General features: G+C 37.7%; 1 protein-coding gene across 3 annotated transcripts in view; it reads right to left on the bottom strand.

Annotated features, from left to right (window-relative positions):
- EIF2AK4 (eukaryotic translation initiation factor 2 alpha kinase 4) overlaps nucleotides 1-24,101 on the bottom strand; it is a 106,112-nt gene that overhangs the window by 22,932 nt on the left and 59,079 nt on the right. For 2 of the 3 annotated variants that reach the window (XM_043988619.1, XM_043988621.1), the window contains 11 exons: nucleotides 22,148-22,234; nucleotides 20,483-20,605; nucleotides 18,316-18,420; nucleotides 16,472-16,529; nucleotides 15,725-15,804; nucleotides 13,835-13,936; nucleotides 10,815-10,868; nucleotides 6,797-7,033; nucleotides 4,169-4,244; nucleotides 3,424-3,545; nucleotides 665-714 (listed from right to left, as the gene is read on the bottom strand). In XM_043988619.1, coding sequence (XP_043844554.1) covers nucleotides 665-714; nucleotides 3,424-3,545; nucleotides 4,169-4,244; nucleotides 6,797-7,033; nucleotides 10,815-10,868; nucleotides 13,835-13,936; nucleotides 15,725-15,804; nucleotides 16,472-16,529; nucleotides 18,316-18,420; nucleotides 20,483-20,605; nucleotides 22,148-22,234 — 1,094 coding nt within the window. The remainder of the gene's footprint in view (nucleotides 1-664; nucleotides 715-3,423; nucleotides 3,546-4,168; nucleotides 4,245-6,796; nucleotides 7,034-10,814; nucleotides 10,869-13,834; nucleotides 13,937-15,724; nucleotides 15,805-16,471; nucleotides 16,530-18,315; nucleotides 18,421-20,482; nucleotides 20,606-22,147; nucleotides 22,235-24,101) is intronic. The other variant, XM_043988620.1, reaches the window with a different exon arrangement.

Here is a 24,101-nt window from a genome sequence, read left to right as displayed (position 1 = left end):
GGCAAAATATTTGTCCCCTAGTGCTTATAATCCATATAGAAACCATAAATGTCATTCTTATTTATCATTCACTTGTAGTTAATATTATATCAGGACTAATGAATAAAAATAATTTCTTAAAAATGCTTTGGTTTCATGTGAAGAATGGTGCTTATAAACCAAAATGCCAAATTAGCAGCAATACCATTGGGTCTTATGAGGAGTTACTACGTGCAGCTCCTCTGTTACTTAAATGTGCTCTACAAATATGGATCCCTAGTATCTAAATTTCATGCTGATTTTTACGAGGCTTCCCTTTAAGTGTCTCTCTTCCAACGTTATCTGTAATAGGAAGTTTCAGACACGATAATAGCATCTATTTCTCAAATTAAGCTATGTATAGAACTATCTATGATCAGTAATGACCAGATATGTTCACAAACAGCTATTTGTGAAAATAATTAGTGATGAGGTTCAGGGATATTTCGAAGGCATAGAAAGGATTGTGGTTAACTCTAGTTAACTCAATTACCACATTCTTCCTTATGAGAAATGCAGTCCTTTCAACCTTTTAAGAACTGATATCTATGCTTTTTGAAGAATATTCCAAACCCAAGAGTTGAGTGCTGAGTTCTTTATTATATGTAGGTCAGAAGAGATAATACTCCCTCCACCAGTTCCTTACCGTTTCAAATTTGAGATATTATTTCTAGCCACATATCTTGCAAAAGGAATCTGAAAATATAACAAAAAGATGTTTCCAGATTAATGTTTTGGAGCCCATGCTCTTCTATAATATGTCTTTTGGTGATAATATCAGTAAAAGAGAGATAGGCTCTCACCAGTTACCATGCTATGGTAGGCTCTGAAACAAACTACAATTTGATTATGTTAAGATCTCCAAGGGGAATCTCCTCTAGACAAATTCTTCACTATTATCACCTAACCACAAATAAGTAACTACAACCCATTAACACATTATGGTATAAAGCAGCTATTTTCAGCTTATCTCCCAGAAACTAATTATCCGAGGGGGGTAGCATTAGTACAATATGGGTCAGATTCTGCATGGGCAGCCATGCATTTTCTTTTCATATCTAAATAGTTCACAGAAAGTAAGTGCTGCTTACAATTTTTTTTGGTGGGGCAGGGCAATGAAGGTTAAGTGACTTGCCCAGGGTTACAACAGCTAGTAAGTGTCAAGTCAAGTGTCTGAGGTTGGATTTGAACTCAGGTCCTCCTGACTCCAGGGCCAGTGTTTTAATCACTGTGCCACCTAGCTGCCCCTGCTTCTCACAATTTTGAAGATTTTTTTCCTGACAATATTTAGAGAATGAAAAGCCAATCTTAAATATAATTGAATAGTAACTATACCACTTATTTTCTTTTATATCTTGATTTATCAAACCCCAAATGTCTTTACTTGTCTTTACTTCACTTGATTCAATATTAGCATTAAAACAACAATAACATTTACCCTACATTTACACTCTATAGAAAGAGAAACAAGATAAGCAGAAATAACATGAAAAATTTTCAAAAGAATTGGCAATCAAAAACCAGTGCTTTATCCAGTTTGGGGGCTGTGCTCAAGGTAGGGCAACTTATTTATTCACCTCTCTGATTATTTAATGTTTTACTGGTGTTTTTTGTTTATTTTACTGATGCTACTATTACTTCCCAATCTCCGACACTCCTTCTTCCCTACAGACCCTTCTCTTATGACATCTCTTTTGACACATTTAAGTAAAAACAAACTGGTGATGGAAAGCAGTGAAGAAGAGTTAGGCATAATTCAGATACAGAGCTGCTGAGCTGGATTCTTTAGTGTGCCTTGTGTGTGATATGGCATTTGGAAAGCAAAGGGAAAAGTTCAGTTCAACAGAATCATAGGAAAATGTCAGTACTGACTATTGAAAATGACAAGGCACAGGAAAAATTTTAATTGGGGCCCTGTACTCACAGGAGTAAAAAAAATGCCATTAACATATAAGTACTATGACCTAACACTTATAATACAGTTGACACATTATAAAGTGAGTTGATGCTGATTTAAGCTTGTTGTCGTTCAGTCATTTTTCAGTTGTGTCAGATTCTTTGTGACCCCATTTGGGGTTTTCTTGGCAAAGACAATAAAATGGTTTACCATTTCCTCCTTTAGCTCCTTTTATAGATGAGGAAACTGAGGCAAACAAGGTTAAGTGACTTGCCCAGGGTCACACAGCTAGTAAGTGTCTGAGGCTGGATTTGAACTCACAAAGATGACTCTTCCTGATTCCAGACCTTGCTGTCTCCACTTTGTCTCTAGCAGTCTGTGCTTAAAACAGCATTCAGATTTTTGGGACCCTCTGTATGTAACACTGCAAGTTGATTAATAGCTCAGTAGGTCTCAGTGGGTCCGTATAGGTAGGATATGTTTGATTTTAGGTTCTAATCTCAGCTTTGTCATTCATTCATCAAGGGAATCCACACAATTCAATTAATAAATGTTTACTGAGCACCTACTCTGTATAAGTCATGGTGGGTACAAAGACAGATAGGGCACAGTCCCGCTCTAAAGGAGCTGACAATATGGAGGCAGGGCATATCATTTACTCCTCCAGCACCTTAGTGCCTTTTACATATGGAGTGCTCAACAAACATCTGTTGAAAAATTAGGAAGAGAACTTACAATTATTGAATAGTTCAGCCCTTCCATATGTAGAACTGGGTAAACTGAGGTACTAGGAAGATTAACAAATGACAACTAGAACTCAGTTTTATGTAAAAACAATTCTTCATGCCACCTCTTATCCCCAGCCCCAAGTACACAGCACGCTAAAGAACTATTGGTCAGCAATGGCATTTTGGGAATCAGTTAATAATTAGGAATCATAATCCTGTATAGCAAAAGTCTGTTTAAGAAGATAACTAGAGGGCCAGGCTTAGAAAAAAAATAATACCCACTTAGGATAGTCACTAGCATTACATTGACTTAACTGAACTAAAATGTTGTCAAGTCAGAAGATGGACAAATTTGCTGAGAAATAGAATATACACAGGTTGTCATTACTCTGGAGATAACTAGCGTGCTGGTCAATGTTATGTGTTCAGCTTCTGATGATCAGACTCCAAGAAAGGGTGCTCTAGAGTCTAAGGGCACAAGTGTCTGCATTACTAACTTCTGGGTTGCTGGCAAGGAGGCAAAAACTTCAGCCCAAACATCTTTGCTCTGACCAATTCTCTCTTACAAAAAGAGTTTTTAAAAAAAAAAGGGGGGGGGTGGTGGTAGGTGAGAAATAGCAACAATGGGTACACAAACCTGACTGGAATAAAAGTTCCAGTATAAAAAAAGAGAAGTGCTAAGACAAAGACACCGCCCCCCCCCAAATTATAATAAGATTCTACAACAAATTTGCAGATTCTAAAAATCCACCTTAAAAAACAGAATATTCCTGAACTCACCCTGAGATCATAGGGAAGCATCACCAGCATTCCACTGTGGTCCATGAATAAGGCTGCTTCATTGTGCTCATACATTTGCCTATTTCGGGGAAGTAGCAGCGGGGTATACAACTCGACAGCTCCTACACCAAAATGGCAAACCATAATTAACCACTGAGTTCTCACACTCCCCAGGAATCAACTTCAAGTGAAACATAAACCTGACAATTAAGGATATGTCATTGGGGACCATTAAAAAAGTTAGACTAATCCCCAAGTGCTACTCCTAAGTCATTATTAATTTCTATTTTATTCTGCATATTGTACATAGAGTGAGCACATGTACAATGAGACATAGCAGTTCTTTCATAATTATAATGGTGATTTTCCAACTTGATTTTAAAAGCAAAGCTGCTATTCTCTTAAATCAATTTCTCTTCAAGAAGCTGAAATGTAAAATGGGGCTTATATTTCAGAGGCTATACCAATTACCTGTAACAGGATTTGAAAGCAAAAGTATATTTAGGTTTCATTCAGGCCCACTGCCACTACTTTCTTTTTTTTTTTTTTGCGGGGAAATGGGGGTTAAGTGACTTGCCCAGGGTCACACAGCTACTAAGTGTCAAGTGTCAGGCCAAATTTGAACTCAGGTCCTCTTGAATACAGGGCCAGTGTTTTATCCACTGCACCACCTAGCTGCCGTCACTGCTTTCTAATAGTGAAAAAGCAAGAAGGGTAACAAAATGAGATTTAAAAAAGGACCTACCATGTCTCTTAAAAATGCGGATAATGGTCTCACACACATGCTGCTGTATCTTGGCTGCACGGATAGAGAAGCTACCCTAAAATACAACCAAGACAATTAGAATACTACATCAAGAGGGAAAAGAATTCTCTCTCTCAAAGAATAACGTGTCTCTTGGTGGTATCATACTGTACATTTGCAGGCTCTAAGAACAAGGTTTCACAGAGTCATTATGTTTCTAAACATCTTTAGGTAAGGGGGTTCTAGCATCTTTTATCTTGTTTCACAATGATATTTACTCTAAACAGGAGTCAGAGTAAGTCACATATTTAATAAAAACAGAAGTTCACAATGAATCTTTTTCACTCAAAAGGCAATATATATGGTGCATATTGTAGACCAAATCTTACACAGAAACACACAGTTTGATTACATAGAGGGGCTGCCAGAAGGCAATGCCCAAGACAATTTGGATGCAAGGTACCAATATGGGAGTGTTATTTTGCTACTGCAGCTTTCGTAGGCACTGTGAATAATGGGAGCCATTCCTGTAATCCTAAGTTGCTCTTCCTTGGTCTCTTAGGCATTTTCCTAGGGGGTTAGTTCTCTAGAAGAAATCTTTAAAAAACAATCCTATGGAAATGGTGGCAGAAGGGAAGCTTTCATGAACAGCAATATAGTCATTCAGCAAACATTTTTAAGTGCCTACTATGTACCTGGTACTTTGCTAAGCAATGGGATATAAAGAAAGGCAAAGGACAGTCCTTGATCTAAGGGACTCCCCATTCTATTTGGGGAGAAAATATGCAAATGACTATGTATCATTGAGCCCCACATAGGATTAATTGGAAAAATCAACAGAGGGAGACCTTAAAATTAAGGGGATCAGGAAAGTCTTCCTTTGCTGGGAAAGGAAAAAGGTACAAGGTGGATTTTAGCTGGGTCTTGAAGGAAAGCAGGAAAACCAAGAGGGAGAGATGAGGAGGGAGAGCATTCCAGGTGTGCAGGATAGCCAGTGAACATGCTCAGAGTCAGGAGATTGAGCACCTTGTTCTACACACAGTAAGCATGTCAGTGTCACTGGGTCACAGAGTATGTAGGCAAATGCAGGAAGACTTGAAAGGGGGCAGGGGCAAGCTATGAAGGGCTTTGAATGCCAACCAGATTTTATATTTGATCCTAGAAGTGATAGGGAGCCACTGGAATTTACTGAACGGGGGGATGACATTGTCAGACCTATTCTTTAAGATCATTTGGACAGCTCAGTGGAGCATGAACTTGAAGCTGGGAGACCCCTACTGCAACAGTCCAGGAGTGATGGTAACATGACTTCTTCATTTATCATGTTACGAGGGTGGGTGATTGGCAATAACTCTAAAGAAAGCTTCTATGTTTGGGTGACCTCAGGCACCTACTTCCTAAATAAATGCCAACCATAACTGGCAAGCACCCTGAAGTGAACCAACTGAAGGAACATGGGAGGAAAGTGGGTCTAATAATACCCTAAAAAACCAAAGCAGAACCCTCAAGAATGTAAGCAATCTGATAAGAATGTGGGAGGAGGTTGGTGCTCAGTGAACTTTTCTGAATAGGTTTGAAGAGTCAGAAAGGTGGGTGGTCTTTTTAGCCCCTTAACATAAAGAGAAGAAAACAAAAATGCCATTGCATGCATAGGATTATGTGATTTCAAAGGTCCACTGTGACTCTATGATCTTAAGTACAAGCAATTGTGAAACTTCTTTGGTACACAGGATATATATCCAATAAAGCTTCAGAACAATTTTTCTACATATTCAAGGACATAAATCTCTTTAAACATACATTTGATATTAAAGCATTCTTGCAAATAGCTTTCTTTTTTTTGTATTGTTTTTTTTTTTGCTGGATAATGAGGGTTAAGTGACTTGCCCAGAGTCACACAGCTAATAAGTGTCAAGTGTCTGAGGCTGGATTTGAACTCAGGTCCTCCTGAATCCAGGGCTGGTGCTTTATCCATTGTGCCACCTAGCTGCCCCAAACCAGGCCTTTATTTATTTTAATTTAATTTAATTTAACTAATTTATTTATTTATTTTTGGTGGGGCAGTGGGGGCTGAGTGACTTGCCCAAGGTCACACAGCTAGTAAGTGTCAAGTGTCTAAGGCTGGATTTGAAGTCAGGTCCTCTTGAATCCAGGGCTGGTGCTTTATCCAGTGTGCCACCTAGCTGCCCCACAAATAGCTTTCTAAAATTAACAGGCAAAAAAAAAAAAAATCTGGCTTCTAAAATCTACATTGACTCCATACTCACCAATATATTCCTCCCAAACCAAGTCTATCTCTTTTTATTACTCCACATATCAGTATACAGGAAATAAACTCATTTCCAAAACTGATTCCATGAAAACCAAACCAAAAGGGAAAAGAACAAATAGACATAGTACATTCAATTTCTTTTAGGTCCCACTATTTAGTTTGAATTAGAACTGCCCAGATGTTTAAGCTCTGGGTATTTTGGCTAATGCTTATTATGATAGCTGCATTAAAAGACCTTTTCAGCAACAGCCATCTGATGTAGTGCCATTCAAGCTGACTTAGAATTTTTTGAATCCAGCCTGTGTTTGCTTAAATATGGACTATGAGAACTCTAAACTCACAATTTTTAAGCTCACCTTCAGTATGTCACTGTCATACGTGTAGTCGATGGCGGGGGAGATGCGCTGGGAAAAGATCTGGCCCATCATGGTCCGGTAGGCTTTGCCATCAACATTGGCCAGGGTGTGGTGTAGAACCTCATGTAGCTCAGACTCCTCCAGCTGGGGTGGGGGGAGCAGCTCACTCTTCAGCAGCTCTGTGGCAGTGGGCCGCTTTGCTGGATCATGGTTCAATAGCCAGGAAATGACAGATTTCTATAACCAAAGCCCATAGATGTGGTTACTATAAATTGTATCTATAGCATCTTACTTTTTTTTTCACCTGAGTCACCAAAGAGATCTTGTTCCATTTAGTAGAATTTTAATTGGGGTTTTTGAAATCTGTGGTATATTATTATTTATTTATCACATAGCTCACTGTTAAATGTCATATATAAATTCTATAAACAGTTATTTATTAGAATCCTGGATATATAACTTTTGACAAAAACAATTACAGAAGACCAGAACACTTAGAGGCAATCTATACACTCTCAATATACCAAAACAAGTATAAATTCCATAAAATAAGACATTTTTACCATTATATGTTATGACATACTATCGCTACTAGAATTCTTAATGTATGTGAAACAACCTGTAGCACTATATTTCAATTTTGTTACTACTCTCCTAGGCATATGAAAAAAAAAAATTTAAACTTAATCAGTAATTTTATCTCTAGGTTTCTAAGTAGGGGGATGAAACTTCTGCCTGCACTGGGATTTTCAGGGCCATCTTTCTCTTGGTGACATTGCCACTCATTTTCCAACCTACATAGTAGTTTAAATGGTGTTTAGCAGTGGGAAAGGCTTTGGGAGTTAACCCTGAGGAAAAATCAGGAGTTGGAGTCCCTCGGGCAGTTGGATGTTGGACATCACATCCCTCTGGCAACTCCTGCTGTGGCACTGGTGCCAAACTGTATTGGCTCTGCCTCTCCTTTGGATCCACCATGGATCTCCATGTCGCGGAGAGGGAAAACCTGCTGCATGGGCAACAGCTTGTTTTCCAGTTGATCCGCCCAGGCCAGTGCCCTGGAGAGGACGCTCCAGCTACTCCTCATGGGGTAGATACAACATGGGATGTGGCAGTTACCGGTTATAAGTAACTCAGGAGCTACGGCTCCCGTATTGGACTGCACAGCCACACTGTGCCCTGTGGCTCTTCAAGGCGCTGATCCATGGTCATCCGCGACTGATGGAGGCCTACACCCAGCAGTGAAGGAGAGCTAGTTGGTATTGATCCACACTTTTTTGCAGGCCACCTTCCTTTTGTTTATTAGGAAACAGAGTCACCTTTGAAAAACAAGCAGCATTGCAAGTAAAGTCCAACCCTGCAATCACGTGGACAGAGACCCCGGGGCACGCCATACCAGAAGAACTTAACCCCTGAGCCTCCGAATCAGCCACAGCACCAGCGTCTTCTGGAACAGAGCTTGTGGTCAGGTGAGAGGGCTGAATGGCTGCCCAGGGGGGAAAGTGCAGGGGTATCATCAGCGGGACCTAGGGAGGAATTCGGCTGTCCCACCCCAGCAGGGAACCAGGAAGAAATCCTGAGTGGTGGGAGGCCCAGGTGGGGGAGGGGTGCAGGTTCGTCAAAGCTAGAAACCACCACAGCGCTCTGGTGACTGGTTAACTAGCAAATTGGCTTGAGGTTATCTTTGGACCAGAGAACAGGCCAGGGGAGAGAAAAACCTGCCCTCCCTCAAACCAAAATAGCTGGGACCCCTCTGAAGCTGGAGACACTAGTGTAGCCTAGAAACAGGGCCCCACAGTGGGGAACTAAAAGTCAAGTAAAAGATGAGCAAGCAAAGAAAGTTCAAAATTATAGAAAGTTTCTTCAGTGACAAGGAAGATCAAGGTGCACCCTCAGAAGAGGAAATTAACTTGAGGGCACCTACATCCAAAGCTTCCAAGAAAAATATGAACTGGTCTCAGGCCATGGAAGCTCTCAAAAGGGACTTTGAAGAGAAAGTAGGAGAGATAGAATAGAAGGAAGATGTAGAGAGAGGGAGGAAAGAATGGAAGAACAAGCAGCATGAGTTAGTGCTCAGAAGAGGTTCGCAAAGCATCTTACAGTTTCATAGTGTACTTGTATAAACACTCCTCATTTCCACTGAAATTTAGTTGTTTGGGATTGAGACTGAATGACTGCAGCTAGTCATCTGCAGTCTTAGGAAACATTTTTATATTAGGGGAAGTTGAATTGATTTAGTGAAGTTTTCTGAGAATTTCCACAGTGTGAAACTGGTAGAAATAATAAACTAGCTTTTCTAACAAAATAAGACAGAGCTTTGCTTATTTTTTTATGCGTGGAAAAGGTTCCTTTTATTGCATATGTGTATCTGCATGTTCTCTATTGTTTTCCCTTGGATTCGAATCCTGTAAAGGGGAATTACCAAGTGGTCTTCTAATTTATACAATGCTAAGTCAATTCAGCACACAGTACAAAAACACTTCAAACTATGCACTCCAGGACTATCTTCAGGACCATATACTTAAGGGTATTTCACAAATAAAGAAATAAGCTAGGAAGAATAGTTGGGACCGTCATTAATTATGGTTCTATTTCTTTTTGTTTTTGTTTTTGCAGGGCAATGGGGGTTAAGTGACTTGCCCAGGGTCACACAGCTAGTAAGTGTCAAGTGTCCGAGGCCAGACTTGAACTCAGGTACTCCTGAATCCAGGGCCGATGCTCCATCCACTGCGCCATCTAGCTGCCCCGGTTCTATTTCTAATTCTATTAGGGATAATACTTTGTTAACTTGAGTTAGAATCCTATGCTATAACATACACACACATCTTTTTTTCAGTGTACAGATCTGGAGGTGAGGAATTTTCTCCATCAATGGAGGAGTACCTTTCATATGACTTCTGGTCTTAGATTGAGGGTCTTGCTGAGGGTCACATAGTTAGTAGGTATCAAGAGCAGAAATTGAACCGAAGTCCCTGAGGCTAGCTCTTTATCCATTTCACCACACTGCCTCTTATGTCTTAATTTCTTTAAAAATAACAGAATGAGCCTGGTCTTTCTCTAGGAAATGTAAGAAATATGAAATTCACATATACTTATGAATTCAAACACGCTAATGAACACCAGTTCAAGTATATGATCCCAGCTAATAAAAAGTGTAAACATGATTTTAAAGAATTTTTCTAATGGTTCTTTATTGGTGTAGTCCTCAACTATAATACATAAATATCATAACAAAATATAGAATAGCATGTCAGAAGGAGAAGAATGCTAGCAAGATGAAGGCTGCGGACCTACTGTGGTTGCTGTTTTCAGAGGGCTGCTATCCCCTCCAAAATGTGGATCAAACCTTAGCAAAAAAGAAAGAAAGAAAGAAACAGCAGCAACATCCCCTGGCAACAAAAGGAGGAATCACTGCAGAAACTGTTACTTATATCCACAATTAGCCTTAGAAAGAAAAAGATGAATTGATGCAGAATACATGCATTTCCAGATCATTCTTTTTTCACATTAGCTGGCATTCAGTTCTTAGCTGTGACACATTATATACATTGTGCCATATGTGAACATTATTATATTTGAAAATGCTCTAATATGAGCTTGTCAGAAGCTTGAATGTTGCTTTCTTCTCACAAAGCTATTTAAAACTTGAAACTCAACAAAATTAAAATTTTAAATGATGTTTTTCTTTCCTATAAAGGCCCAGGTTTTATCTGAAACAAAGAGCTGTAAAAGCACTTTCTTCATCACAGCAGTTAAGTCTAGGGTCCAAACAGTGCTTCCAAGGCACAAAGAACTACACAAAAGAATCTTGTAGCTTGTTAATTCACTATGCCAACACTTGATTTTTTTTATCACGTATTTAAATTTCAATAATGTTTTAAATGCTTTATCCTTCAGTATTTCTTTTTACTTTGTTCCAGGAACACAAGAGAATGACTGGCAGAGATTACTAATTGAAGAAGAAAAATAACAATTAAAACTCAAGATTGAAGACATTATAATTAAAGCATCTGAAAATTACCTGCTTTGTATGTTCTGCATCATCAAAATCTTCTGGAAACTTAGGAGAAGTAGGCTAAAAGGATAATTATATTCGAATTAGCAAATAAATACAGCAAACACTTGGCAAACTACCATAATTAAAGCATTTGTTCACCAGAAGTGGAAAAAAAAATGCTAGCACGGAAATGACAAGTTAGTAAGAAAAGGATAAGCTGAGAACCATCTTGAAATATGATGAACATTCTGTCTTTACAATTTCAAATTTCTTATTCACATAAAAATTTTTTAGTAATAACCTTGCTTATTAAGGAATTTTATTGAAATTGTGGTTCGCTGACTATCTCAGAACCTCCAAGTCATTTAAAATCTCACACTAGAGAGGTTTGCATTTGTCTCCATTATCAGAAGGGCACCATGTGACTGATGCAGTCTTTATTTCTATTTTTTTTTAACCACAATAAAAGGGGCAGCTAGGTGGTGCAGTGGATAAACCACCTGCCCTGGATTCAGGAGGACCTGAGTTCAAATCCCACCTCAGACACTTGACACTTACTAGCTGTGTGACCCTGGGCAAGTCACTTAACCCTCATTGCCCTGCAACCCCCCCCCCCCAAAAAAAAAACCACAATAAGAGACAATACCAGATAATCATTCACAGTGAAAGGACCTATGATACACTCAACTTTTCTAGCTAATAATACTAACACTACATTGATATCATTTTGGGGGGGGAGTGGGGCAATGAGGATTAATTAAGTGACTTGCCTGGGGTCACACAGCTAGTAAGTGTCAAGTGTCTGAGTTTGGATTTGAACTCAGGTCCTCCTGAATCCAGGGCTGGTGCTTTATCTATTGTGCCACCTAGCTGCTCCCCTACATCGATATCATTAAGGTAAAAACGCAGACATACTTAAAATGAAGGAACAATGTGCTACTTAAGCAAGAGAAAAGCACTACATGCTAATCATTAAGTGCCCCAACTTTGCACAAAAGCCCCTCAGTTAAAGCAGGAACAATATGACAACTTTATTTACTCCAGCCGGTATAGTTAGAGCTTTAAAAACTATGGTAAAATAGCCCAGGTTTTGCAAACAGTTCTCTCTTAGGTGAAAAGCAGGAAGATGGTTCTAAGTATAATGTACTTTCTCACTCATAGGGGGCTATTTAATGTTAAGCAACAACAGACCTCCTGCCTCTGCTGTATTCTTCATGGAAATAATGACAAACACTCTAAACAGGCTCTGTATCATGAAGTGACTACTTCACATTTTGATTCTCTTTGCTCTTCATGCATTTCTGGACACAAGTCAACCCAACCAAATCCTATCTTATGTCAAATCTTCACACTATTTTCTTATGTATTGGTTTCCAACATGTGTGAAGAATGAGGCAAAATCATACAATCAGACAAAAGAAGAAAACAATGAAAATGCAATTAGACAAAAAACAAGATCTGATCCAAAATGTGGGTTCTTTTCACTCCCTCTCTCACTGTTGTCTTTGCATTGCTCCAATCCCTACCCCCAACTTTAAAAATATTATGTTTATACTCATTAAATATAATCTTGCATTTATAAATTAAGGTCCACAAGTGCTACCCTTCCAATAGCTATCTTAAAGAGCTAGTACAGTTATGTATTCATTTCACAGATGAGGAACTAAGATTCAGACATTTCAAGCACTTTGCCCAAGTTCATAAAGCTAGTAATTGTCAGGGCTAGGTTTCCTAACCCTAGGTCTAGTACTCTTTCTTCTGCACTAGGAAGCAATACCCTGTCTACCTAATTCTCTCTCCTCCTTCCTGCATCCCTTTCTAACAGTTGTGAAAACAAATCTCTGCCTAAAAGCCTTAGTTCCACATGCCAGTTGCCAGGAAAAGTTTTAGTAACATGAACATGATTCTTACCACATGGAGTTCCCCTACCACTTCTGTAGATCTACTCTCTTTTATGTATTAATTTTTCAAAAAAAATTTATTTACTTTTGTTATATTTAAGTTCTGAACTGTCTCCCTCCCTCCCCACCCCACTAGATAAGGCTACTATTTGACACAGATATATAAATATATGTAAAACTATGCTATGCAGATTTCAATTTATCAGTTTCTTTTTCTGGAAGTGGCTAGCATCTTCCTTCATAGGTCTTTTGTACTTGATTTGAGTATTTATAATACTCAGAATAACTTAGTTCATTTATTCTTCCAATACTGCTATTACTGTGTACAATGTTCTCTTGGTTCTGCTCATTTCACTCTTCATTATCTCCTGCAAGTCTTTCCATGTTTTTTCTTTCTTTTCTTTTTTTTTTTTTGGTGGCGCAATGAGGGTTAAGTGACTTGTCCAGGGTCACACAGCTAGTAAGTGTCAAGTGTCTGAGGCCACGTTTGAACTCAGCTCCTCCTGAATCCAAGGCTGGTTCTTTATCCACTGTGCCACCTAGCTACCCCATGTTTTTCTAAAATCAACCAGCTCATCATTTCTTATAGCAGAGCAGTATTCCTTTACATTAATATACCACAACTAGTTTAGCCATTCCCCAATTGATGGGTATCCCCTCAATTTCCAGTTTTTTGCCGCCACATAGAGAGCTGCTATAAATATTTTAGAACATGTAGGTCCTTTTCCTTTTCCCTTGATTACCTTGGGAAACAGATTTAATAGTGGTATTGCTGGGTCAAAGGGTATACACAGTTTTCTAACTCTGGGCATAATTCCAGATTGTTCTCCAATGTAGATCTACTTTCAATATGATCTGGGTCCAATATAAAGTGGAAGAAATGGAAACATTTGAGGGAAGTGGCAATGTTATCATTGATGCTGCCATAAAAATGGAGAGTTGTGAATATTCCCTGCTTGAGAAAGTTTTCATTGCAAAGGAGATTTGTCCAGGCTCTCAATAATTAAGCCCTTTTATTTATTGCAGAAAACCCTTTTTCATATGTTTAAATACAAGAAAGATATGTTGTATACATAAACCTCATGTGTTAATAACCTAGGTTTAGTGGGGTTCATTTAGGGAGGTGAAATAATTCATACATACTTCTCTGAGTTGACTGAGAATAAAGATCCTTTCTGATGCAGTAACCATGGGATGATAGGACATTTCAAAGAAGATGATACCCAGGCTGAAAAGATCTACTTTCTGTGAGAGAAAAAAAATGGGAATTATAAATAATTTAATTGAATTCAGTTTTGATGTGATCAAAGTACAATTTCTTAAATTATAGGATAAGCAATGAATACCAATAAAAGAGGCTCAAAAAAAGAAGTCATGATACAGAAATCTATTTGCTTAGATAGTTTACAAAACAAAAGAATAAAAACATAAACAAAATGTTTTGTGTTTAGCCTGTGAAGCATTTAACCCATCTCCTCTTAACATTTTACTTGTAAAACAAATTCTAACTGGCTTATGTATATTCATTGTCACAGACTAAAATGGCTGAAAATTACAAATCTTGGATACTGATGATAAAGGACAACAGAGCTACTATAAGAGATGTGGCTTTGGGTAACACCTTTATTTATCTGACACAGGGCAGTGAGTGGAAACTTAAAGTTATTCTAAATAGCTAGAGGGTCACAAGGTCATTCTACTATTGGTAGTAGAATGTTAGCTCCTAGATGACTGACATTGCCTTTTGTTTTGTTTTGTTTTTTAATAAACATTTTTATTTAAAGTTTTGAGTCCCAAATTTTATCCCTCCTTCCTTCCCTTTCATTCCCCCTCCCTAAGTAATCAGATATAGGTTATACATGTCCAATTACATAAAACATCATATTTGCCATTTCGTACAAGAAGACTTGAATAAAAGAAAAAAATGAAAGTAAAAAATAGTATGTTTCAGTCTGTGTTCAATCAATATAATTTCTTTCTTTGTAGGTGGATAGTATGCTTCATCATTAGTCCTTTGGGATTGTCTTGGATCATTGTATTGCTGAGAATCGACATTGAATTTTGTAATTATACGTCTAATGCCTAGCATAGTGCCTGGTACATGCTTGTGGGTTAACTGATTAATGTAATACCAAGAACTAAAAAAATAATACAGTGGATCAGGAAAGGTCTCATAATTAGCTTGAAGAAAATAAATGAAAATTCAATTAGAAAAAATACTTTGCAAACATCTGGAAGAAAACAATACAAAAGAGCATTGATACTGACAGGATGAAATTCAGAAAGCAGTCTTACTGAAGGATACAGGGATGATAATGTAAACTAATTTACTATATCCTAGGGTTATTAACAATTGTAATCACTCTTTATTTTTCAACAAAATTAAATAGCAAGGAAGTACAAGTCCCATTTTTCAGAAAGCTATTAAGATAAGTTGAATTCTAAGCAGCACTAGCAAAGAATTCCTCTTATACTGGCTTAGATGACCTCTGAGGTCTTTTCCAAATCAGTGTGTGTGTGTGTGCGTGCGCGCGCATGTGCGTGCACGTACTATCACAGTCTAGAATTATTATTATTATTATTGTAAGGCTGAGAAAATGATTCTTGATTCAAGCCTTTCATCTAAAATGCTTTAACTAGTAGTATGAGGTACATTCTGCAAGGAAATGTGCTCAAGTTGAAGAGTTTACAGAAATATCAATATTTTGGATAGAAAAGTTGCAAAATGTCTCTGGGACATCTTGAAAGCACCTCAATTTAACATGCACGCACAAGTCAACATTTAAGGGGATAGACAGCAAACCAAAACAAGGTTTTTGTCTTCACTAAGTCTTGCGTGTTGACAGTATATACAGAATCAGTTCACAACATCTTAACAAGAAAAACCAAACAACTGCTCAAAATAGCAAATTTAAAAATAGAATATTTGAGAATGGGCTCAAAGTGATGTTATCTTTTAAATCCATAAAATTATCTCACTCTTGACACCCTCTTTGCTTTTCAACAAAAACAAAATGTTTCCTTTCATATTACCTGGTTGTATGAAGACTTAGTGCTTCCTTGGACTTCTGGGCTTACATACAATGCTGTCCCGACCATTCCAGTTAAATTATCTGTGAGGTTGCAGAGAGGAAAAAAGCTTTACATGATAGGAGTTCTATGGACAAGGAAGAAGAAAGAACCTTCTACAACAAAAGGATTAGCTAACACCGATGAACTGAGTATAATTAATTATTGACAATCCACACTGATGAATGTTTTTATGCATGCTACAAAAGACCATCAATATATCCCTTGTATAGTTAATTACTGACATTCACCCCACTCCATTCAAAGATTCTTTCTTAGATAAGCAAGGGTGAAGCAACCCCAGATAGACTAATGTTTTCTATCAACTGAATATGTTCTTAGGAGAAAACCTTTTAGTTTGGCCAAAATGATCAGGTAGTCTGATTTCACTGATGTACAGAGTGTAAGGAAACTCTACCAATTTTGATCTGTAACCATTTTGCAACTTATAGCCTGAGTACGCTGTGTGGGGTACTGTTAGGTAAGAAGACTTACCCAGGACACCACAGTCAATATCAGAAGAAGGACTTGAATCCAGCTCATTCTGAATCCTGGTCAACACTTTACCCACCACATCCTCACTGCCAGATACTCAAGCACATTAAGCTCCCTTTTCTAATGATGTACTGAAGGACAATTAACCATGCAGAGGAAATGGCATTTGGTGAAAAAAAAAAAATCAGTGACGGAAACGTAGCTTTCCCTGTTTACCTGAAGGATAAGATTTAACCATGTGATCAGCTCCCCGATCTTCTTGTTTGGTATCAGCCTAAAATACAAGGAACCCAAGTATTAGGATGGCACACCTCTACACTGGGCAGGTTTCAATTGTTACTGATGACTGCCTTCTGCATAGTTCATAGGAATCCTGGGAGGGTCAATGTGACCTTGGGTTGTCATTGGTATTGCCTTTCTAATTTTATCGTGTCATTTTCCAGTCCACATTGATGTGTCCTCAAAACAACACTGTGTAAAGTGAATGATATTCTTTAAAATAAAAACCAAACTAATGGCAAATGGCCACCCCCTTTCCTTAAGCACTTTCCCTCCTTTCCTCATTTCCTCTTCTTTTGTTGCCCTCTTTCCTACCATCTTCACATAAAAGTTGATCTCCCTTGTTCAATGAGCTTCAGTTTCTTTGTTGCCTTTCCTTGCTTGTAAAATGGGGAGGGAGAAGGGGAACGGATTGGACTAGATTAGTGATACCCCACCTGTGAGCCACAGAAACCTGAGGAGGAGAGGGGGAGTAATACAAAATGACTGCAAGGGGTTCACAAATCTATACATATATAGTCATTTTGTCTTTACTAGTTGGAACAAAACATGAAGCATGATTCAGCACAAAAATAAAGGATGCAAAACTGCTCTTCTATTGATAGTAGAAATAATGTCTTACACATTATGATTTTTCAACTGCATGTAAATGCTATTATGATGAATAAAATATAATTTCCTTTAGAAGCATAAATGAACTCATATTAGCTTTTTGTCATGTATATTCTTAATCTGATACTAAGAGTATAGCTACTATGTATCACGTGTGAAGAGGAGAGAGTCTACCATTTTTTTTAAATGTTAAAAGGGGACAAAATTGTTGGGAACCCCTGGACTAGATGTTCTTGATCCTTCTGACTTTAAAATCTTCCAATTCTTATAATTGAACTGTTTTGTAAATGTTACTGTTGATAGATCCAGTTTGCTTAAAGCAGAGTAGACGCATAAATTCATGGACAAAAGTTATAGCATAAATATTAAAACTATGCTCTTTACTTCTCACTACACACTACCCACATATATTACTAATGTGCATTGTGGCAGCTAAGAGATCCATAACTAAAATTTCTGAGGGAGCCAGAAATATAAATTAAAGAAGACAGTGGCAGATATAACTTATTGTAGTGTTCCAGTCTTGGTGGCAAAGCCCACTACTCCAAGCCCTGGCTATTTAGACTATGGTCCTGCTGCTGATCAGCCCCATGCCCTGAAAATAAAAAGCACTTTTCAGATCTTGGCTCAAGTGTCTCTGGTTGGCCACTTAGCTCTAGCTGTCTTAAAGTTTTTTCTCACTAAAGGAAACTTTGGACCAAAATATTAAATTAAGGGCAATTAAAATACTGTGTACTTATGATTGAAATTGGTACAAAGGGCCATTTACAGTTTTTTTTTGGGGGGGGGGGGAGTGAGGCAATGGGGGTTAAGTGACTTGCCCAGGGTCACACAGCTAGTAAGTGTCAAGTGTCTGAAGCCTGATTTGAACTCAGGTCCTCCTGAATCCAGGGCCAGTGCTTTATCCACTGTGCCACCTAGCTGCCCCCTAAGAGCCACTTACTTTTAACTAAAATGTATTTACCAACAAATGTAAGTAATTACTAGCTCTTGATTAGAATGCAGAAAACAAATGCAAACTGAAGACTCCAGTCCTGAGCCAAGAGAATCACATTAACTTAACCTTGTTTTAAAAGCATCTTTCATTGTGATTAAATCCTACAGCTTAGCTTCAGGAATGAGATTTGGTGTCTTTTTAATTAAAGTCTCCATCTAATTAAAATACTCACAGCAAAGGCAGGGTGGTCTGTGGCCAAACCAAAATCACCAATTTTTACATGATCATCAGAATCCAAAAAAATGTTGACAGGCTTCAGATCCCTGTGAATCATTCCCTATTAAAAAAAAAATGGTAAGAACGATACCCTGACTTATAGATGATTGTCACAAGAAGGGCTAATTTAATTTTAAAGAAAGAACCATGAGTTGCTCTTCATTTAGTCCCTCATTACTGATGATCTATTATGTAGGAACCTGGTGGGGAGGGATACCTAGGAAGAATGCAAAGTTTAAGCAAGTCCTCAGGGAACTTATTATTTAGTAGGAGATAACACAAACATGTAGCATTATACACAATATGCCAAGATAAGTGGTATTACTTCATTTATGGCTTGTTGCTTTAGCCTTCTAATTGCTCTTCCTATTCTGATTTACCCTGAATAGCTATCTGATTAGTCTCCCTAAAATACTTTCCTATTAATTTTTGGTTTAATTCTAAATTCCTCATCTTGGCATTCAAGGCCTGCCATTTCAAGCACTATCATTCCTAACCTCATATAACACTTCCTTTCCCATTGAGGCCTCTTCACTGTCCTCTGTATACTATGGTCATTCTTATTTCTGTGCTTCTCTTCATGCTGGTCTTCACTAAGGAAGAGGACACTTCCTTTCTTTTCTATACATTTCCAAATCCTTCTAATTTTTCAAGGTCTATCTCAAGTTCTAGCTGGCTCCAAAGAATATTCTCAAAGAACTCCAACTAACACTGATCTCTTTTCTTCTGGACTGCCAGATTATTACTTATTGTTGCCATGAGTGTTTAGTGCACAGAAGTCCTGTTTCTTCCCTGTCCTTCACCTGAAAGAATAAGCTCCCTGAGGGCAAGGATCTTGTAATATTCTTCATTTTCTGTCTCCACAATCCCAGGTACAGTAGATATATAATAAAAACCCAATAATATTTGTCAAACTGAATTGAAAGGGAGAAATTGCAGAGGAGCACGATTCTAGGATCATTGGGCATTTGTCTATAGTAATATAGTTAGGATTCTTAGTGGAAATGCTTTAAAAAAAATCCAAACCCTACAAATCCTGTTTCTATGTGTGCTAAATGTAGTCTAATAATATTGTGTTTAAACATGGCAAAAAAAAAAAAACATTCTAAAAATGGGAAATTAAGCCAAAGAAAAAGTCTAATATCTCTTTATCTTCTCCTTGTTTCCTTCCTTCATGAAGTTGTCTCAGTTGTTTGTTACATGATGGTCAAGTTATTCTCCCTGTGTTTAGCCCAGCAAAATGTTGTAGCAAGGAGGATCACTTTCTTTCTTTCCTTCTTTCCTTTCTCTCTCTCTCTCTTTCTCCCCCCTCCCTCCCTCCCTTCTTTCCTTCCTTCCTTCCTTCCTTTCCAGGGCAATGAGGGTTAAGTGACTTGCCTAGGGTCACACAGCTAGTAAGTGTCAAGTGTCTGAGGCTGGATTTGAACTCAGGTCCTCCTGAATCCAGGGCTGGTGCTTTATCCACTGCGCCACCTAGCTGCCCCCACGAGGATCACTTTCAAAGCTGGGAGACAACTATATTCTAGGACTTTATTTGTCCTAAATAGATGGGTTTTTAAATGCAGGTGGTTCATACTGAAGCTAGGTTCATGTTTTATCATTTATAGTGGTCTCAAAATTCCTGCCTTTAAAATGACAAATGTTCAACAAGAAATAAGAGTTGAAAATAGACTTTTCCCATCTTTGTCCTTTTGTCTACCCAAAAGATGATATAATTAATTCCTAAAAGTATTTCTAGGCAAGGTCATCACCTGTTCAATGAGAATATCATAATTTAGAAGAAACACTTCATTTTCACTTCTTTTTTTATTCCCTTCTAAAATAAATCTTTTAGTAGATCACCTATTCCATATATATCCCAAGATGTAGTCCAGTCTTCAAAATTCTTTTGGTACCTCTTATTAACCTTTGTACCCCATTCTCTCCCCATTAACAAGTGTCTGCCATTGCCACACTTCCTTGTATTTTTCCTCTTCCTTGTACTTTCTTTTCTTATACTTGACACAATTTTCTTAAATCACATATTTTTATCCATGACACATAAAATTATACAATCACATGAGCATCTGACTTTAATTTTGAGACATGAAATGGGATAAATCAGTGCAGTAAAGTTTACTAACCTTTTCATGGATATAGGCTAATCCATCTAGAATTTCTCTGAAGAGTCTCCACAGTCTGATAGAGTCTTGATACAATCCCTGGTCAATAGTGTCCCTTAAAGTACTCTTTTCACAGTATTCCATCTTTGGATAAAGATAAACCAGTAGGAATTTCAACATGAAAACATTTAGCTGTTGACTTAAAATACTACTTAATGTACTCTAGTTTTACACATTTATTACTGATTTGGGGCAGCCATTATTATATAAGGTACACCAACTACTATTTGTGGCATGTCTACCATATCTCCCCCTATAAAGTCCCCATCATAAGTGAAAATGGCAAGAACTAGGAGTTATAAGTTTTATGTGGTTGTTTCGAAAGCTGTTTTCAACTAATTTATTAGAACTAATATGATGGTGCCATCACATTTTCCTTAATTTATGTATTAAATGAATCAAGAATGATTTTCTAGACCAAATTCTAACATTTAAAAACATTAATGAGCCTTACTTAGCTCAGAATCACATTTACTGGTCTCTAACCTGACACCATAATTATATTAAAGTAGCAAAACAAAGCATAATAGCATAGAATTTTATAGTCAGTATGGTACAGAGACTATATAATTGGCTAATATTCTACAAATGAGACTTTCACTGAATAAAGAAAAAAAATTAGGAGGTGCTTTAAGGCCTGTAAGCTATGATTTAGGTAATCTAGTAGTACTTTATTTCTTGATACCCATTACAGAAGCTATTCCCTCCTAAGGAACTAAGGGTCAGCTAAAATGAGAGAATAATTTAGCAAGAATTCATCTCACTCTTACAAAAGCAATAACACATGCAACCTACTTATATTGATTAAGCTGGTCTCTTCAATAAAGTATAATGATAATCTCGTTATCAGGTTTTTTCTTTCTTTCTCTATGTTGCTATCCCACACACCTTCCACCTTAAAGAAGATTCATGCTGACCAACATTCCCCTGTGAAGAATATTTACAGTTTCTTCTTACACTTGTGGCTGGCTTAAGCCAGTGTTTGACAAGTGTATCATGGTTTGGAATTGACAAGACTCTCCTCTTTGTGGCCAGCCTGAAACTTAGACTCATTCTTTATATTTTTTATACCAGGCTGTTCTGTCTGTAGCTACTATTTCTTAGCAAAGCTACACTTTTTACAGTTCTGCTTTATCATATCTTCTGTCCTCCCACCTCCCCACATTCTTATAAGTATTTCACTTCAATTTGTTTCATGATAGTTGCAAATGGCCAGGACATGGGTGTAGCATAAAGGGATCATGTCAGCACTGGCAGAACGAATGTATTCCATTATTTAATTGGTGATTCCAACTCATTATTTAATCAAGAGTGACGCCCATGATGCTATATTGGTATATCAAAAGAACCCAGGGAAAGCCTACAGGATGTTGGCCATGGGATATCTATAGAAAGGCATGGAGAAGAACTTCCCAGCATGAGAAGGCATGGAGGGGTTGCAATCTGCACTCATGGAGAGTACACCCGAAACAACAAGATGAAGATGCTTATAGAAATCTTTTGTCAAAGCTTGTACATATGCTGTTATGTCTCATTCTTACATCCTCTTTTCTAGTCCTTTCAAAACAAACATCCAAGCTACTAATGGATGCCACCATACTATCCAAGAGTACCCTGGAGAATCACCTGGATGTATAGGTAATGGACTGCCTGAGTCATTAGGGATTGTTCATTTTCCCGTTGATCACCTTTTTCGTTGCATTCTTCATCCTGCTTCATGAAGAAAAAACCAGAACCCAATGAATTAGTTGATTAGTTGAACCATTCTGTCATTGCCAAGTATTTATGAAGTCCCCCTCCCTACTTACCAGACATACCTGTGTATACAGGGCACTGTGCTAAGTGCTGGGTATTCAAAGACAGAAGTGAAACAGTCCTGACCTCAAGAAGTTTACATTCTATTGATGTGTGGAAGGGAAAAGGAAGGTGTTGGAAGAAAACATGTACACATAAGGGGAACTATGAAATATACACTAAATAAATATCAGATAGTTTATACTTAGATGGTTTGGAATGTATTATAGGTATGGGAATAGGAGATGGAGTGTCATGTGTGGAAGAAGAATAACAAGGCCAGTTTGGGTGGATTGTAGAGTTTGCAGGGGAGTAAAGGGTAAAAGGAAGATAGGCTGGGGTCAGGTTTCAAAGGGTTTACATTGATCCCAGAGATAACAGGGAGTGGCTATGACACTTATCACCATAAAAATATCTTCTCACAACCTAAGAGTAGAGCTGATAATGAATAAAATCTTAATGCTTCAGTTTAAAAAAAAAATCTTATGAAGTAGAGTGTTACTTTTAGAATAAAGTATGTCTAGATCTCTCTAGATCTAATAGAGTAACATATGAATGTGAAAAGATTTTTAATCAGCTAGTATAACCTACACTATTCTCTAGACTATGCAGCTGAGCTGACATGTTAGTGATAACACTACACTCTATTACAGTACTGCTTTTCCATCTGGCTGTTTAGTTTGATCTAAAAAGCAAATTACATATGTTCTTTTTATTTGCCATCAAAATTTTTTCATGACTAATATCTTAAAGGTATAATAAAAAAATCCCTTCCTTCTCAAGTGTGTGTGTGTATCTTTTAAAGTGAGTAGAAACTACTAATTGCTAAAAACCAACCAACTTAATGGTCCTTTCTGATTTACATTTGGATCTCAGGAAGAATCTAACTTACTTGCTTTGAGTGTAATTTTTTAAAGATAAAAGATCAGATCTAGAAATAACTGTTGATCCAATCCAACGCAATAAACACTTATTAAGTGTCTAGTGTATACAAGCCATTATGCTAGGTGATGGTGATATAAGACAAATTAGCTTCATGTGAATTATCTAATTTATGGATTGACAGGACACTAATATCATAGGTGTTTCTCTTTGTCACATGGCAGTTTTGTGTCACTTGTAGGATATTCAGGTAATGAAAATTTTTAATATCATCTGAGCAAAACAGAATGTAAATGTGTTATCTAAGCCACTGGTGCTAAACTCAAACAGAAACAGGTGCCTACAGGTCCCATTATTGATTTATAATACAAATTAACATTATCTATGTTGTATTATCTTTTTATTTATTTTGCTACATATTTCTGAATTACAATTTTATCTGGGTGGGGGAGGTGGTACTCAGAAGTTTTAATTTTGATGCTTCTGGACTAAATCATTGTTTTAGAGATTAAGAGAATTTTAGAGATTGAAGGGGCTTCAAAGGCTATTTAAGTTGATACACCCCTGAAACATACAACATACTTGAAAAGACCTCCAATGAAGGCAGGCCCACATCTTCTGTAAGGATGAGGATACAGACTAGACTTGGCATTCCACTGGTATAAGGAACACTGAGATGAGTGGACTTAATCTGCTAACGTAGGCTGACATTCTTCTCTGCAACTGCTAGTCTCAGAGGGCTGCTGAGAGCATGGAGAAGTTCAGGGATGGGCCCAACCCCACAGAGCCAGCACGTGTCAGAGGTGGCACCTGAACCTAGGTCTGACAAACCTGAGGCTGAGTCTCTAGCCATAGTGCCACACTGGAATTCAAAGCACTTTAAAATAAAACCCAGGTAATTTCT

Source organism: Dromiciops gliroides, chromosome 2 (assembly GCF_019393635.1).
Source record: "Dromiciops gliroides isolate mDroGli1 chromosome 2, mDroGli1.pri, whole genome shotgun sequence".
Lineage (NCBI taxonomy): Eukaryota > Metazoa > Chordata > Mammalia > Microbiotheria > Microbiotheriidae > Dromiciops > Dromiciops gliroides.
Note: the sequence above shows the minus strand (reverse complement) of the source record. Positions and strands in the feature narration are given on the sequence as shown.